General features: G+C 38.9%; 1 protein-coding gene across 1 annotated transcript in view; it reads right to left on the reverse strand.

The window, feature by feature from the left end:
* The window catches only part of EMC2 (ER membrane protein complex subunit 2), a 44,964-nt gene extending 30,582 nt beyond the window's left edge, over nucleotides 1-14,382 (reverse strand). The window contains exons 1-4 of the mRNA XM_004607670.2: nucleotides 14,298-14,382; nucleotides 3,384-3,497; nucleotides 2,901-2,965; nucleotides 243-328 (exon numbers count right to left, since the gene is read on the reverse strand). Coding sequence (XP_004607727.1) covers nucleotides 243-328; nucleotides 2,901-2,965; nucleotides 3,384-3,497; nucleotides 14,298-14,337 — 305 coding nt within the window. The 5' untranslated portion in view covers nucleotides 14,338-14,382. The remainder of the gene's footprint in view (nucleotides 1-242; nucleotides 329-2,900; nucleotides 2,966-3,383; nucleotides 3,498-14,297) is intronic.
* Nucleotides 14,383-15,559: the final 1,177 nt, after the last annotated feature.

Below are 15,559 nucleotides of genomic sequence, written 5' to 3' on the forward strand. Positions count from 1 at the left end.
GAGATTATAAACAGATTATATCCTTAGGTGAAATCCTACTTAGCAGAAGTTATTTGAGTAAGATTTTAATATCATTCTGACACTATTCTGAAGCTCAGAAACAAATGATTTTCACAATTAATGATATTGTCAAGAGTACAGAAAGACATACACATAGGCTCTAGCTTTGAGTTTCTAAGTATGACCTTGCAATAGCCTAGTAATATCAACAATGACCTTGTAAATATACAAAATTCCATTACCTTTCCATGGCTTCGAATCTCATGCCAGTTAGTCGCTTGACTCTGTGACTGCCAGGGAACTGTCTCCTCAACTCCTGAAGACAAAACTGAAATACAGAGGGGAAAAGAAGACTTCAGGAATAGTAATTTCAGGGCGAAAGAGATAGTACAACTGGCAGAATGCTTCCTTTGCATGAGACCAAACTGGGTTAGATCCCAGAACCACATACAGTTCCCAGAGTCCCGCCAGGAGTGATCCCTGAGCAGAACCACAAGAAAGCTCTGAGCATTGATCAGTGTGGTCCAAATACCAAAAATGGGGGAGGGGGCAGGGGGAATAACAACTATATTATATCAATTTTACTTGTGAGTGATCTAATGACATGAGGTGAAATTCATCAATTATGAACGATAAAAGAACTGTAATATGACAATGAAGATGGCAATAAGTTCTTAGAATATACGCTAAAATAAATAATGTTGATCACACTCTAAAATAAAAAAATGAGAACATGAGGTTAATTAATAATTTCTCAATAGTGCTATAATACTCTTCCTTAGAAATTGTTTCCATGACTTATCATGTCACACTTAATTGTCTACTGGTCTTTTATTCCTATGGTTACAGAATTCTGTCAGTAAAAATAAGGTTTTCTTTAATAGTATATTCAAGTCTCTAGAAAATACTATACACTTAAATTTTGTCCTATTGAAATTTATTAATAAATCATCATCATGTCTTATAACCATATTTGTACAAATAACCATATCTGAGGTCAGAAAATACAAAGGCTGGTGTTAACCAGTTAGAAGCCTACCACTATACATGGCAATGCTCCCCCAAGCACTGCCAGGAATGACCCTTGAGCAACAGAGCTAGGAGCATATTCTGAGCACCACCAGGTGAGGTCGAAATAACATACAAACAAAATACAGACATCAAATCTACTCCAATTTTCTTTCTGCAGATATTCATAATTTACCTATCAGCTAAACAAATCAAATATTTATTCAACACATATTATGTTCTCAGCAACATAAGATTCTATGAATGTTTAAGATGGTAAAGATTATAAAAATAGCATTTTAGTGCCCCAAAGTGTGACTAAAAATTGCCTTTAACTCATGATGAAACTACTAAGCAATAATAAACATTTAAATGGGGAATTATAGCTTTAAAAACTGTGGCTGTGCCATAGAGGAAGAAGGAGGGTGGGAAAAAGGGGATTTATCCGGGATATTGGTGGTGGGGAATGTGCACTGGTGGAGGGATGGGTGTTTGATCATTGTGAGATTGTAACCCAAACATGAAAGCTTATAACTATCTCACAGTGATTCAATAAAATTTTAAAAAACTAAATGAATAAATAAATAAATAAAATCGGGGAAAAAAATAAAAAATAAAAACTGTGGCTGAAATTTTGTTACACAAAAAATAATATGCAATCAGTTAAAACTAAAGGTAGTGTTTGGTTCTTTATTATCCTAGGAAACCCATTAGTCACTCAAGCTAATCGTACAGAAATTCTGAACCATTAATAAACAATGTGTTAAAAAATCAGTCATAGTCTAATGTGATTTCCTGCTTTATCAACATTATCATCTAATTTAATATTTTACTTTACCAAACGGTATTTAGCTATTTAAAAATAAATTAAAAAACTTTCCCTCATCAAATAACTTTCCATTTCTGCAGATACTTAAAATACTGTCTCACAGAGTCTAAAAGTAATAAAAAAGTACTTGTAGAATATTTTTACCACCATTCCACTACAATTGCATACCTAGCCAACATAATTACTTTGGGTTGGTGGCTTTTTTGAGCACATTCAGTGCTCAGGGCTTATTCCTGGCTCTGTGCCCAGGGATCACTCCTGGGACCTTATGGGATGTGGTAGCTATCAAACACGAGTTGGTTGCATGCAAAGTAAGTCGCCTACCTGCTGTTTAACTGCTCTAGCACCCATAATGTAATTACTTTGAAATACTAATTCAGATATGTAAATTTTCAGGTATTTCTAATTTGTTTTTGTTTTTCATTTAGATGAGAAGTAAAATGAAATGTAATTTAAGAACTCAGCTTTATGGGAAGAACATCGCAATTCTGTTTTCTGACTTATAAAATGAACTCAATGATAATACCAACTACAAATTTATGAAATAAATGTGAAGATTAAATAAATCTTGACACAAAGCATGTACCATACCTATACTACCATACAATTGTTCAGAAATTCTAACTACCATCAGTCTTGTATTTTAAGCAGTATTAGAATTTTATGTAGTATTTTACACCTATTAGGATTTTCTAATAATTTAATTACATACTCAAAATATTTAAAAACAGCAGTTAACATTTATAGCACAAAAATCATTCAACATTTGAAACATAATCTTGTTTTAAATGATCTGTTCCATACTTTAAAATCTATATCATAACTGTAATTCAATAGGTGGAATCCTCCACCAGCTAATTTGCCCTTTTAGCAAAACTATGATAACATGTACTTCTTAAGACTACTAAAAAGATTTAAGAGCATACAGTACACACTGCTTCCAACTACTCTTAATCACAGCATTCAAAACCAGCTATAAAGTATTCAATGTCACATACTGAATCTTATATACTTTATACAAAAATGAAGCAAAAATATAAAATATAGTGAGTTAAACACCTACCAATGCCAAGTCATCCCGACCATAGTCTAGGGCTGCAATCATCACCTGCTCATATATAATCCAAACTAGACATAGAGAGGAGGGAAATGAATTTAATCATCTCACAACAAGAATTAGATAATATACTATTTTATTTCTTATTTCTTATATTTTAAATTATTAGTTCTTAATAAAACATTCATTATTACATTATATCTGGAATTAAGAGAGTATCTAATAAAGTCAAATTCTTAATGCTTTTATTGTTCTTAATGTTTATAAAATGTATTTGGTGAGATCAAGGCTGCAGCTCTGTGAACATTAAATCAAAAATAACTACTTAATAATATCTCTACTACTAGCAGTTATATGGTCCTCAAAATAAAGTATCTAAGCTTCCTGAGTTTTTTTAGTAACAAAAGTACAGATTGATATGAACAGCAGGGGAAAAAAATGAAATATGGTTTAAAAAATCAGCTATAAGTAATAAAATAAAGAACTTACTATCATCTCCCAGCTTAGAAGCATATTCATTAATTAATTCCTCTCCAACTTCAACAATTTGCTCACTATTTCGTGAGTTTTCTTCTCGCCATTTTCTCATTTTATCTCGCATTTCTAAAAACAAAAACAAAAACAAAAGAGACAAGAACAACATATCCTTTAGTAGACTGAAAATGCATTGCAACCAATATCACAAGCATGTTAAAAATAAAAATAAGGTCCCGGGAATGTAGCTTAAACACAGAGTACTCATTGAGTAAACATGAGTGCCTGGGACTGATGCCTGGCACTGCAAAAAAACAAAAAAATGTAACGAAAAGGATGTGTAGGATGTGTCTGTTTTAAAGAACCTCTACTATATTGAAACAGCTATGGGTCTTCTCTTATTTGGAGTCATGCAGTATATTCAAGATTAGATAAAATGATTTATTTTCACAGAAAAATGAATAAAGTTACTTATAGAAATGTCAAAGATACCAAGATGCTCCTGAAGTTCACCCCAAAACTGAACAAGTATTTATCACACTTCCTTAATAATGACATTAGTACACCAGCACACAATAGATAGATACACAACTCTGCACGGAAATAAACAGTGTAGAAACTAGAAGGAGTGAAATCATTTGATTATACAAGTAAATTACAAGGCCATAGGAAGCAATAAATGTCTAAAGAATGACTTTCAAATTATAATAGAGAACTCTTAAGTTTTAAAGAAGAGCATGGAGATGAAGACCTACCCCAGTAAACAAAAGTCTTCACCACACTCATCCATGCCTTCCAACACTGAATATATTTAAATGGCTGAACAGCTGTCAAACAACTGCTGAACACATTTGTTGAAACAAACAATTGTTGAACACATATAAGCATATATATAAGACACCTACAGAAAAAATATGTGTAGCACAAGGAATTCTCAATACTTTTAATATAAATTCTCTTACTAGTTGTAGTTAGAAGTCTATTCTTTTTTTTTTTCATTAAGATGAAAACACAGCCTAACTGAATTTTCAAAATGCCTCAGAAAACCATTACAAATTAACATATTAATTTCTCCTACTAAACCCTGGAAATCAGCTTACCACTCACTGCAGAAGTGGTAAAGTTGAAAGGAGCCTTAGAAGATGAAATCAACATTCAAGGAAGAAAGTAAATGCAAAACAAAAACTCATGATAATTAAAAATAATAAAGAAAGAATAGGATCAAGAGATGAGGAGGCAGGAAAAACAGTGAATTAATTTTATTTCACACTAAAGAATTTGGACTTGAGCAATAGCACAGCAAGCAGGGCATTTGCCTTGCACGGCCAACCTCGTTCAATTCCTCCGCCCCTCTCAGAGAGCCCAGCAAGCTACTGAGAGTATCCCACCCGCATGGCAGAGCCTGGCAAGCTACCCATGGCATATTCAATATGCCAAAAATAGTAACAACAAGTCTCACAATGGAGACGTTACTGGTGGCTGCTGGAGCAAATCGATGAACAACTAGATGACAATGCTACAATGCTACTAAAGAATTTGAAGTTTTTGGAAGATGCAGAACTAAAAAGTGTTAAGCAAAGAAAAGCAGTATGAACAAATATGATCAAATAAATAGGTATGTTAGAACTTTCACTCTAGAGAAAATAAAATCCCAAAAAAACAAAAAATGAAGATTAAAACAGAATGAAATGAAACTGAAAGAACGCATCGCTTACCGCTGATTTGACTTTAAAGGATTTCAAGCAACAAACCTATGCTTAGTGTTCTGAACTTATGAATGGAGATAACAGTATCTCCTAAAATTCAGAGGTACAACCTTAGAATTAAATGTTTATAAAAGCCTAAAAAAAATCCAAGTTCTTCTCTACAAAATGCACATCAATAAGGCAGCATCAATAAATGCATCAATAAAGCAATGACAACAGATATAAAGATAGGAAGATAGTAGATAAAAAATCATACATGAACTATTTATTTTCTTAAATGAGATCAAAGAGTCTCTGAAAAGATGATGGCAGGCTCAATAAACAGTTACAAAATAGGCAGTGGGGCATTATCTTGAAATGAGAAATCTCAAGAAGAAATAGATGATGTCAGAGATGCTGTGCCCTCTTTCAAAAAAGTACAGGAATGACTCAATAGAAAAGAGGCCTTCATTGATACAAAAACAGAAGGTGTCCACCAGCACAGGCTGGAGAACTGTTTCAAAGAGAGAGGTCTAATTTGTGTCCAGAAGGGACAGACTGATGTAACAGTTTATACATATTTTAGTCCTTTTTCAGGAAAACTGCACAGTTATGAGGGACTACGGTGAGCTGCACTATTGCATTACATGTACAGAGAAGAGTGGAGAAACATTGTAATTGTGTTTTCAGTACAGTGATGAAAAGCCCTGGAGAGGAGTATTTCCATGAAGGAATGCATCAGTACAGGTTTTCCAGAACCACTTTTTTGGCTTCTTTTATAAAGACTACTACTGCGACCAGGGTAGATTTTTGACAGACACACTAGAGATCAATATTTGAATTAGCACTCCCAAAGCCATACCCTTCTGCTCCTGGACATATAAAGAGAAATGGTTACCCTTGTTAGACAAAACTAAAGCAGGAGCAGAGGTCAAAGAATTCTTTAAATTTTGAAAGGCTGAGATCATATACATAAAATACTGCCAGATACAATAAAAGCATACCAGGAGGTCAAACATGATCAAAACTATACCACGTTTTAAAAGAAGTTAAAATACATTAAGATAACTATAACATTCAATATGAAAGATAATTAAAGTCCAAAATTAGGTGAGATATGATAGAATCACAAAAAAAAAAGGGTGGGGGGAACTTCTGAAATTAGAACTAGAAGAAATTCAATAACCAGTTAAAAGTTTTAATAAACAGACATTTTTTGAAAGAACACAAGAATAATAAATCTAGGCAAAGGAAATACGATATATGAATAAAAGGGGTTCCTAATAAAGAAAATCCGCACAAAGAAAGTGAAAAAAATTCCTAAAATCTATACAACAGAAATTTTGTTCTGTAGAAAAATATCAATTTACATACTGAAGAAGTATACCATGTACCCTGAAAGATCAATATAAAGATATATGCTAGTTAAATGCCTAGATAAGAGGGGGGAAAAAAGATATGAGGGAGGAAAGAGAACAAGGCAAAGAAAATAAGATAACTATTAAATTTCCACAGTAATGTTTTATACCAGAAGAGGAAAGATCAAGTAAAAAAGAGAGAGAGAGAGAGAGATTTTTAAAAAAAAGAAAAACAATGGAAATTTCTCAATAAAGCAAGAAGAGAGCTTCCAAACAACCCAGCAACTTCTTGGCATCTACCCCAAGAATAAAAAACCCTTAACCTGAGGAGATCTATGCACACTATGTTCATGGCAACACTAGAAATGAAAGCCAGCATAGGGAGCTAACAGCATGATCAATGGCAGAGCATGCACAAAGCAGGCGTGGGATAGAAACACAATGGGCTATTATATGGGATATATATAAAATTTGACAATTTGTCACAACTTAGATGGAACTGGTAGGCATTATATTAAGCAAAATAAGTCTGAAGAAGGAGGATAAAAACAAAAAACCTCACTTAGCTATGATGTATAAAAAAACACAATGGCATGGACCATACCAAATGCTGGCAACTCCTTGACTTTTGAACACAAAACTGAATAACCAAGTGAGGCAGGGAAGAGGGAAGGAAAAGGGTGATTAGAAATGAACTAAAGTCAGCAGCAGAGGGTGTTTGCACTCTCCTGATGGTACGATGTAGAAATCTCATACAACAAAACCATCAAAGTTATCAGCACTTGGATTTTTTTTTAACTTGTATATTTTTTCATTAGAGTAAAACATGATTTTTTCCCCCTTTCATTAATTGTGTTACCTTAAGTAAAAGAAAAGAAGATAATCAAGAAAAGAATATTTAGAAGTCAGTTCTAAATATAAAAGGCACAGATTGGGTTACATGTGGGATTTTAGAGCATATTGTACAATGCACTCTTCCTAAGAATCTACTAGAAAACAGATTTATACAAAGTACCTAGGAATATGAAGACATACGAGTTCTAATTTACAGAACTGAGAACAATGACTTATAAGAATGAAGGTCTACCTAATCATCTATGACTTAACACGGCAGATACAATGCAACTGTCTAAAACTGGGTGGGAAAGAGAGCATATGAAATTTAAAAAGGAAGTATTTTCAGTAATACTACTGACACTAGTATTTTCCTAGGGTTAGTAGTTGAAATTAAATAATTGTGAATTATCCTAATTCTTATTATAAATAACTATGGAGTATCCTAATTTATACTCTAGAGAATTAAACAATCTCATGGAGTAGAGAAACATAAAATTAAATCTACCTCTTGAATGGCTATAAAGTCAGGGGCGGGGAGAGAGGGGAGTGTGGCACACTGGCATAGAGTGTGTCTATACCATTTCTGAGTTTACCACCCTTACCATTACTTCCAACCACCTGGAAATTCTCCAGACCTACAGTTTAGGAAAATTTATGGAAGATTTCCTCCATAGACATGAGTGATAACTGAATCCTTATGATTAACTCAATCCAAATCCATCTGCCCTCTGAAAGAAAGCAAGGTAGGGCTAAAAGTTCTAACCCTTTAATCCTGATTTTACTTTTTTGAGAGATGAGTCCCATCATGAAACTATGCAAGCATCAGTCAAGTCATTAGCATACAGAAAGGCACTCATCATTTCAGAAAGTCCAACCATCTTAGAAACTCCAGTCAGGAACCCAGGACTAAGACCAAATATAGCAAAATGTTCCTATCAATCCCACAGCTCAGGAAATTGTGAGGTTTTAGGAACTAGTCAGGAACTGGGGGTGAAGACCAGTTATATATCCTTTATTGTGTAACAAAATACCATGCCTATTATCTTTAGATTCATCATTTTGGTTCTCAGACCCCATTCAAATCACCTTCCCTACACAAAGTTCGACAACTCCGTCTTAAACTCACATTTGTTGCAATCTGGCAGATTATTATGCTACAGAAGAAGAGCCTTAAAAATATAAATTATGTGGTGTCATGTAGCACTGCTGTCAGGACTATACCCCTTGCCTTTATCTTTAAACCCCAATTAAGAAATACTAGCCTGGAGATCCAGGAATGGCTCAGTGGCTAAAGGCACCACAGGTATGAGGTCTGGAGTGCTGTGTGCCCCAATTCTCTCCTGTCTGGGATTCCCTGGAATCAAAACAGTGTGCAACTCTGGTGAGCACTACAACAATGGGGAGCACTGCCGCCAGGAGTCTGATCCCTGGCAACATGTGAGCACCACAGCCAACAAGGTCAGCAAAAAATCAGAATGACTAAATAAACCCAAGCCCCAGTGAGCACTAAGGTCATGTATGTGAGCACAGTAACTGGGCGCGTGTGAGCCCCAGTCACCACAGAAACAACAGGCACCAAACAGAGAGGGCCGGGAGAAAAAGAATCAAATGAATGAATGAAACAGAAAGAGAAAATACTCGTCCAAAGCCAGGGATCTAGCTCAGGAGGGAGACCACATGCTGGGAGTATTTGCGAGGCCCCAAGTTTGATACTAGATACCACATGGCACTGTTAAAAAAATCCAGTTGCTAATGTACATGAGCACCATTGGTGAGACATTTTAAGTTTAAGAGCCATTTGTATATATATATATAAAAGTTTTACCGTCTTTAACATGGAATAAGAATAAAGAGTCTTGTTAGCAGCATCAGCAGATGGTATTTTACATTAGCTTTTTGTTTACTGGGGGCTAAACCTATATACCTAGTGGTGTTCATATATATATATATATATACACATACATATATGTGTGTCTGTGTGTATATATGTATATATATATATATATATATATATATGGAACTTTCATCTATAAAGTCCAAACTCCTTATACTAGCACTTGAAGACCGAATTATCTGTCTAGGTGTTACAGGGTATAAATGGCCTTCAGAAAACACACATTCATATTCTAATCTTTAGCTGAAAAGTGAAAATAAGGGTATGTCCCATAAAATCCAGGATCATCCCTGTTCAATGATGTTCAGCACTTGTAGCCACAAGAACTGAAATAGCACCTGATGCAAAACACTCAATACATTTTTCAATTACCAAGCTATTCAGCATACAGACTAACAGTTAAAGCTAGGTGTGGATGAGAAAATGCTGTAGAAAATGCTAAACCTATAGAAAATGCTATACTTTTTTTTCTGGTCTCTGAAAATTAGTAAGACCTTTAAACCATCTTTTCTCAAAAACCTGTGTATACTTATATTCACTTTTCATGACTTTAGAGAATTCACAGACCACTTAATTTAATGCCTGCATTGGTTACTAAGAACTACCACTAACAGATTAAAGAGAGCTAAGAACCAAATGGACACCAAAAGTAAAGCCGTAAACACGAATATTGAAAACTCACTAAAGTCTAAAAAGCAAAAAAAAAAAAAAAAAAAAGGACTTGAAGAATGTTATCAAAAAATTAAGCAAACTGTGATTAATGTTCTAAATTAAAATGAAGTAAATTTTGAATATAAACAATTACTGGCTCAAATAGTTATTTCAATAAATGTCCATTTAGTGCCTATAAAATCCCAGGCACTGTACTTGCCATCCTATCTATATCCTGTCAAAATATCCCTTCTCAGCAAACATGACTGTATCTTTCGTAGCACTTTTTCTCATTCCCTACTCCTACTAATTTCTCAAATGAAAACCATTAACATTCAACTGGACAAGTAAGTAAATCACAAAGCAGCCTACTTATACAAAGCTCAACAGAGTCTCACAAGTCTCAAAATAGCTCACAAAAGTCTCTATTTTTTCTGTCTTTGTTTTGGGGACCTTACCCTGGACTGCCCAGGGATTACCCCTCCTCTCTGCTAAGGAAATAACTAGTGGTGGTGTTCAGGGGACAATATGCAGCGCCAAGGACAAAACCGAGGTCAGCTGAATGAAAGGAATGTGCCTATTCCCTGGACTGTCTCCCTCGCCCAAATCTGCATTTTCGTTAAGGGAAATAAGCCAATGACACATATTTATTTACCTTCTTCATAATGTTCAGTAGTGTGAGCTCTATGTACCTTGTTGTGCAACTAATACCCACAAGTCTTTGCTTTGGGGGCCACACCCTGCCACGCTCAGGGCTTCCTTAGCTGTGATCATGGATCACTCCTGATGGTGCTGGGGACTGATGCAGTGAGCCACATACAAGACAAGTGCCTTACACCTGGCATTCTCTCTCGTTTAGGGTCTCTATTTTTCCATCAGGAAAAGATTACAACAGTCTTCAAACAATGCCTAAAACTTTAATTCATGATGTAATTGGAATTCTTAAAGACACAGGTCTAACCAAATATCGCAAAACTCTCCCCCAAAAAAAATCTCTAATCATCTTCCTTAAGTGGTGGTAGCAGGAAGTTGACAGTGGTGGAAGGGAATGGTTACGAAACACTATATGCCTAAAGCTCAACAATGAATAACTTTTTAATTATACTTCAATAAAAAAATTGAAGGTCCCCTGGGCCATCCAGAAGTGATTCCTCAGTGCAGAACGAGGAGTAACCCCTGAAAACTACTGGATGTGACCCCCCCAAATCAAAAATAAATAAATAAATAAGGCCAGAGATAGTACAGCAGGTAGGACACTTGATTTGCATGTGGCCGACCAGGGTTAGATCCCCAGCATCCCATATGATCCCCTTAGTACTGCCAGGAGTAGTTCCTGAATGCAGACAGAAATAACCGCTAAGCATTGCCAGGTGTGGCTGAAAAACTAACTAAATAAATTAAATAAATTTGTTCCCACCTTTATTCACTGTTTTGTGGGACTGTTGGCCTGGTTCAACATCTGTAGAAAACAGTATGGATATGTCTCAAAAAATTAAAATTAGGGGACCACGTGTTAGTACTACAGGTAGGGTACTTGCCTTGCACAGGGACTACCTGGGTTCAGTCCCCAGCAACCCATGTTTCCCGGAACCCCGCTACGAGTGATTTCTGAACATCACTTTGTGTAGCCCCAAGACAAACAAAATTAAAATTAGACTTCCCAGAGACCCAGCAATTACTATCCCAACAAAGCAAAAACACAGATTCATAAAGATACACGCACACCCACTGTCAAGGCAGCTCTATTTGTAATAGCCAAGATCTGGAAATAACCCAAGTGCCCAAGAACAGATAAGATGAAAAGAAACTGTGGTATATGTACACTGTGGAATACTAGTCAGTTATAAAATGAAATCCTGCAGTTTGCTTGACCTGGGTGGCAGAGGACGGAGACTACTAAGCAAAAGTCAGAGGAAAATGATAAACACCAGATTATTTCATTTGTGGAGTATAAAAAAGCAAAGCAAGGAAATAAACAATGACTGATGGAAACAAGAACTGAGATACTGCCAAAAGAATTGAGCTGGGAGTGGGGCGGGAACCATGGTACAGCAGGTAGAGCGTCTGTCTTGCACACAGCTGACACAGATTTGATCCCAAGCATCCCATACAGTGCTCCAAGCACTGCCAACAATTATTCCTGAGTGCAGACCCAGAAGGAAACCCTTGAGCATTGCCAGAAAGTAGGGGGAGAATGGCCAGCACTCTGATTGGAGGTGTGGTAAGGAGAGTAGTATTGTAGGCCTAAAACACTAATAACAATACTATTGTAAACCATGGTAACTCAATACTAAAATTATGCTACTAAATCTTCTAAATCTCGGGAAAAAAACTGTATGTGAAGTGAGCTGGCCTCCATTTATTTAAGATACTAACAATACCAACACAATCTTTTTTTGTGACAGTTATTACATTGTGTTACTTCAATTAGCAATTCATTTTACAACAGAGTTCCTCCCATTATGGCAGGCAAGAGGGCCACAAGGGCCTGGGACCCGCCCTTCACTCCAGGAGAGCCAAACTTCTAATGCCACACACCTCCACACACCCGGGCAAGTACTTCAACGGGGGCTCTGACATCCAGGAGTACAGGAGAGCTGGGAGGTGAGGGGGTGACATGCACTGCAATTGGGCCAAGCCGTTCAGGTGTGCACCTCTCTGCATACTCTGAAATACAATCCTTAGACTATTATGTCTGCATTTCTTTCCTTTAAAAAAAAAATCTGGGGGCTGGAGCAATAGCACAGCGGGGAGGGCGTTCGCCTTGCACGCGGCTGACCCAGGTTCAATTTCCAGCATCCCACATAGTCCCCCGAGCACCACCAGGGGTAATTCCTGAGTGCAGAGCCAGGAGTAACCCCGGCAGATGTGACCCAAAAAGAAAAAAAAAAAAAAATCTGGAAGGATGCAGAACAGGATGGTCAAGGCAGGCTCTGGACAGCAAGGCTGCTGAGAAATGCTAAAGCCTAGGGAAGAGTGAGTGGGCCAAGGGACAGAAACAACAAACACACCTTTAAAACAAAATGAAATATCTAAAGCATTTTAAAAATCATAAAGGCAACAGACACATTCTCTATCATCCAGCTTAAAGCCATCAGTACACAAGCCTTAACATCCTAAAGGTGAAGACTGAATGCTAATCTACTCTGCAAGATCCAGCACTGTGCATTTCCTTCTTTAATATACAATGTAATCCTCTAATACAATAGAAATCCAGTTGTTGAATTAAAGGCCGCAAAACCAATAATAAATCACAGGTTTTAGTTTAACAGGAGTTTTATCATTTCCCATTCATGCAGGCAAACTTGTCATACTTTGGGTCCACATGTTAGCAGACCATTGCTTAAATATCAGATGTTTCTGACTGTCTACTGTTCAACTTCAGGAATACACATTTCAATCACACAAAAGACACGAGTTAGAGAAACTTCATGATTTTTCTTTAGCATGCCACCTACTAAAGTTTTTTTTTTTTGGGGGGGGGAGCTGAGAGTAGGAATTTGGGCTACCACTGTTTGTGTTCAGGACTTACTCCTGGCTCTGTGCTCGGGGATCATTCTTGGTGGTACTGGAGGGTGGTGGGGGACCAAGCGCCAACCCAGATTGGCCAGAACAAGAAAGCACTTGACAGGCTGCTTTTGTGTGCGCCCTCCTCTCTCCCTCTGTCCCCCTCTCTCTCCCTCTGTCTTTCTTTCTCTCTCTCTCACCCCCCGCCCCACACACACACTATAGTTTTTGGAATGTGGGGAGAAAAATCTTACAGAATTTGTCCAAGGTATGGCTACTGGCAGGTTTAAAGAGGATTTAAAAAGAAGACTGAAAAAGTGTGGTTTAGGAATCATTCCACCTAAAAGCAGGACGAGAAATGAAGTCCAGTGAGCTGAGCAAACACCCAAACGCGGCTCCTCCCTCCCGCAGCAAAGGAATCACAGGTAGGCAGGCAGGAGCCAGGGGTGCGGCGTGTGCCCGAGTGTTCTGCGGTGGAGCGGGGCAGGGACCAACGTTAAAGGGGAGCGACTAGCTCTGCAGAAGGGAGACGTGACGTGGCACGTGGAGGCACAGATCTGGGCCCTGGCGCTTCGGCACAAATCCGTAGAACCCAGGCCGAGAACTTCCCAACCGGCCTCCGAGGCCCCGCGTCTCTCAGGGACCGCAGGCGCCGAGCCCGCCCCGCCCCCTCCGCGTCGCCCGGCCGCCCCCGGGAAAACGGGTGACAGTGCCCGGCCCGGGGGCCTCTTGCCGCGGACGGGATCCACGCTGTCCGCGAGCGACGGGCGGGGAAGTGGCGGGCTCCTGGTCACGACGACCACAGGCACCGGGAGACCCCGGGCCGGGGAAGCGGGGGTCAGCCTGGGTCTCCAGCCCAGCCACCAGCTCGCCGTGGCCCGGGCGGCCGAGAGCTGCGGTGAGGAAGGCAACCCGGAGAACCCAGGGCTCCGAGTGCCGCTCGGGACTCCTGGGGCCGCTGCCCGGCGCTGCCCGCACCCGCCCGGCCCGCTGTTACCTTCCCAAGTGACATCGTAACGCTCTGTGACCTTCGCCATCTTCTCAAACCCTACAGGCAATGGGCGGGGGAGAGGGGCGGGGAGTCTCTGTCACGTGACCTGCGACCGGGCGGAGGCGAATTACGACAGCTTTCCTCATTGGTAGAACGCGCAGAGGGGGCGGGACCACCCGCTGCGCACGTGCACGCGACGGGGCGGAAGGGGACGGGAAGGGGGCGGGCCCAAGGGGCGGGGCCTGGCGCGCGGGATTGTGCGGGCTCCGAGCTGGGGCGGCGGCGTCGGTCGAGATGTTCGTGTTGCGCGATTTTTAATCACTGTTGGTTTCCTCCGCCTTTTTACCTCTGATTTTGTCCATTTTCCTGTACATAGGCGTCTTATCCTCTTCCCACTCCCTAATCAGTACTTTAGCTTCTCTTCACGCCTGTGTTGAAACAGATCATGAAGTTGTTTTTGCATTGATCCCTTTTGCCCCCCCCCCAACTTTCTTCCTGCTTAATAGGATTTTTGCTTTCCGTTTCCTCTTTAATATTAAACCAAAATGATACAAAGCAAAATGTATGTTAAGACTCTTGGACGGACACAGCTAGATTTTAGATTTCTGTGGCCAAGGCGTTTAGGTTTATCCAAATGTCTTCCCGCCTAGGATTTGAACCTTTAGTTAAGGCTCCCCGCTCATGTAAGGACTTTATCATTCTCTTCCTGCCTCTTTAGATTTGAAATTCCTTAAGATCAACCTTCACGTAAGAGCTTATAAATAAATGAATCAGGAGCTGGAGCGTTAGTATAATAGGTAGGGCCTTTGCCTTGCATGAGGCCAACCCAGGTTTGATTCCAGGCATGAGTGCAGAGCCAGGAGTTACCCCTGAATATCCGTGCGTGGCCCCAGAAACAGAAAAGTTAAGGAATCAATGATATCATGAATTATGATTGAGACCTTCACAACCCCTGCACAGGGCTCCTCCGTTAGACCAAACTTGGGGACTCCCTTTCTCAACCAGATTGTTTTTAAGGCCTTTGCTAAACTGTCTGGAGTAGAGCAAAAAGCAAAACAAAATAACAAGAAACAACAGTCATTTTTTAAGTATTAAAAGCAAAGAGAACTCCAGACTGTATCTGTATATCACATAATTAAGAGTCTGTGGACAAAAGACAATGATAATTTAAGAAAGGAGAAAAACAATGCAGGAAATAAGTAGTTTCAAAAAGTGTGAGGAGGAAGAGGAAGTTCTTAAAGGCGCTTTTGCCACAGAGAATATGCAAG

The sequence above is a fragment of the Sorex araneus genome, chromosome 2 (assembly GCF_027595985.1).
Source record: "Sorex araneus isolate mSorAra2 chromosome 2, mSorAra2.pri, whole genome shotgun sequence".
Taxonomy (NCBI): Eukaryota; Metazoa; Chordata; class Mammalia; order Eulipotyphla; family Soricidae; genus Sorex; species Sorex araneus.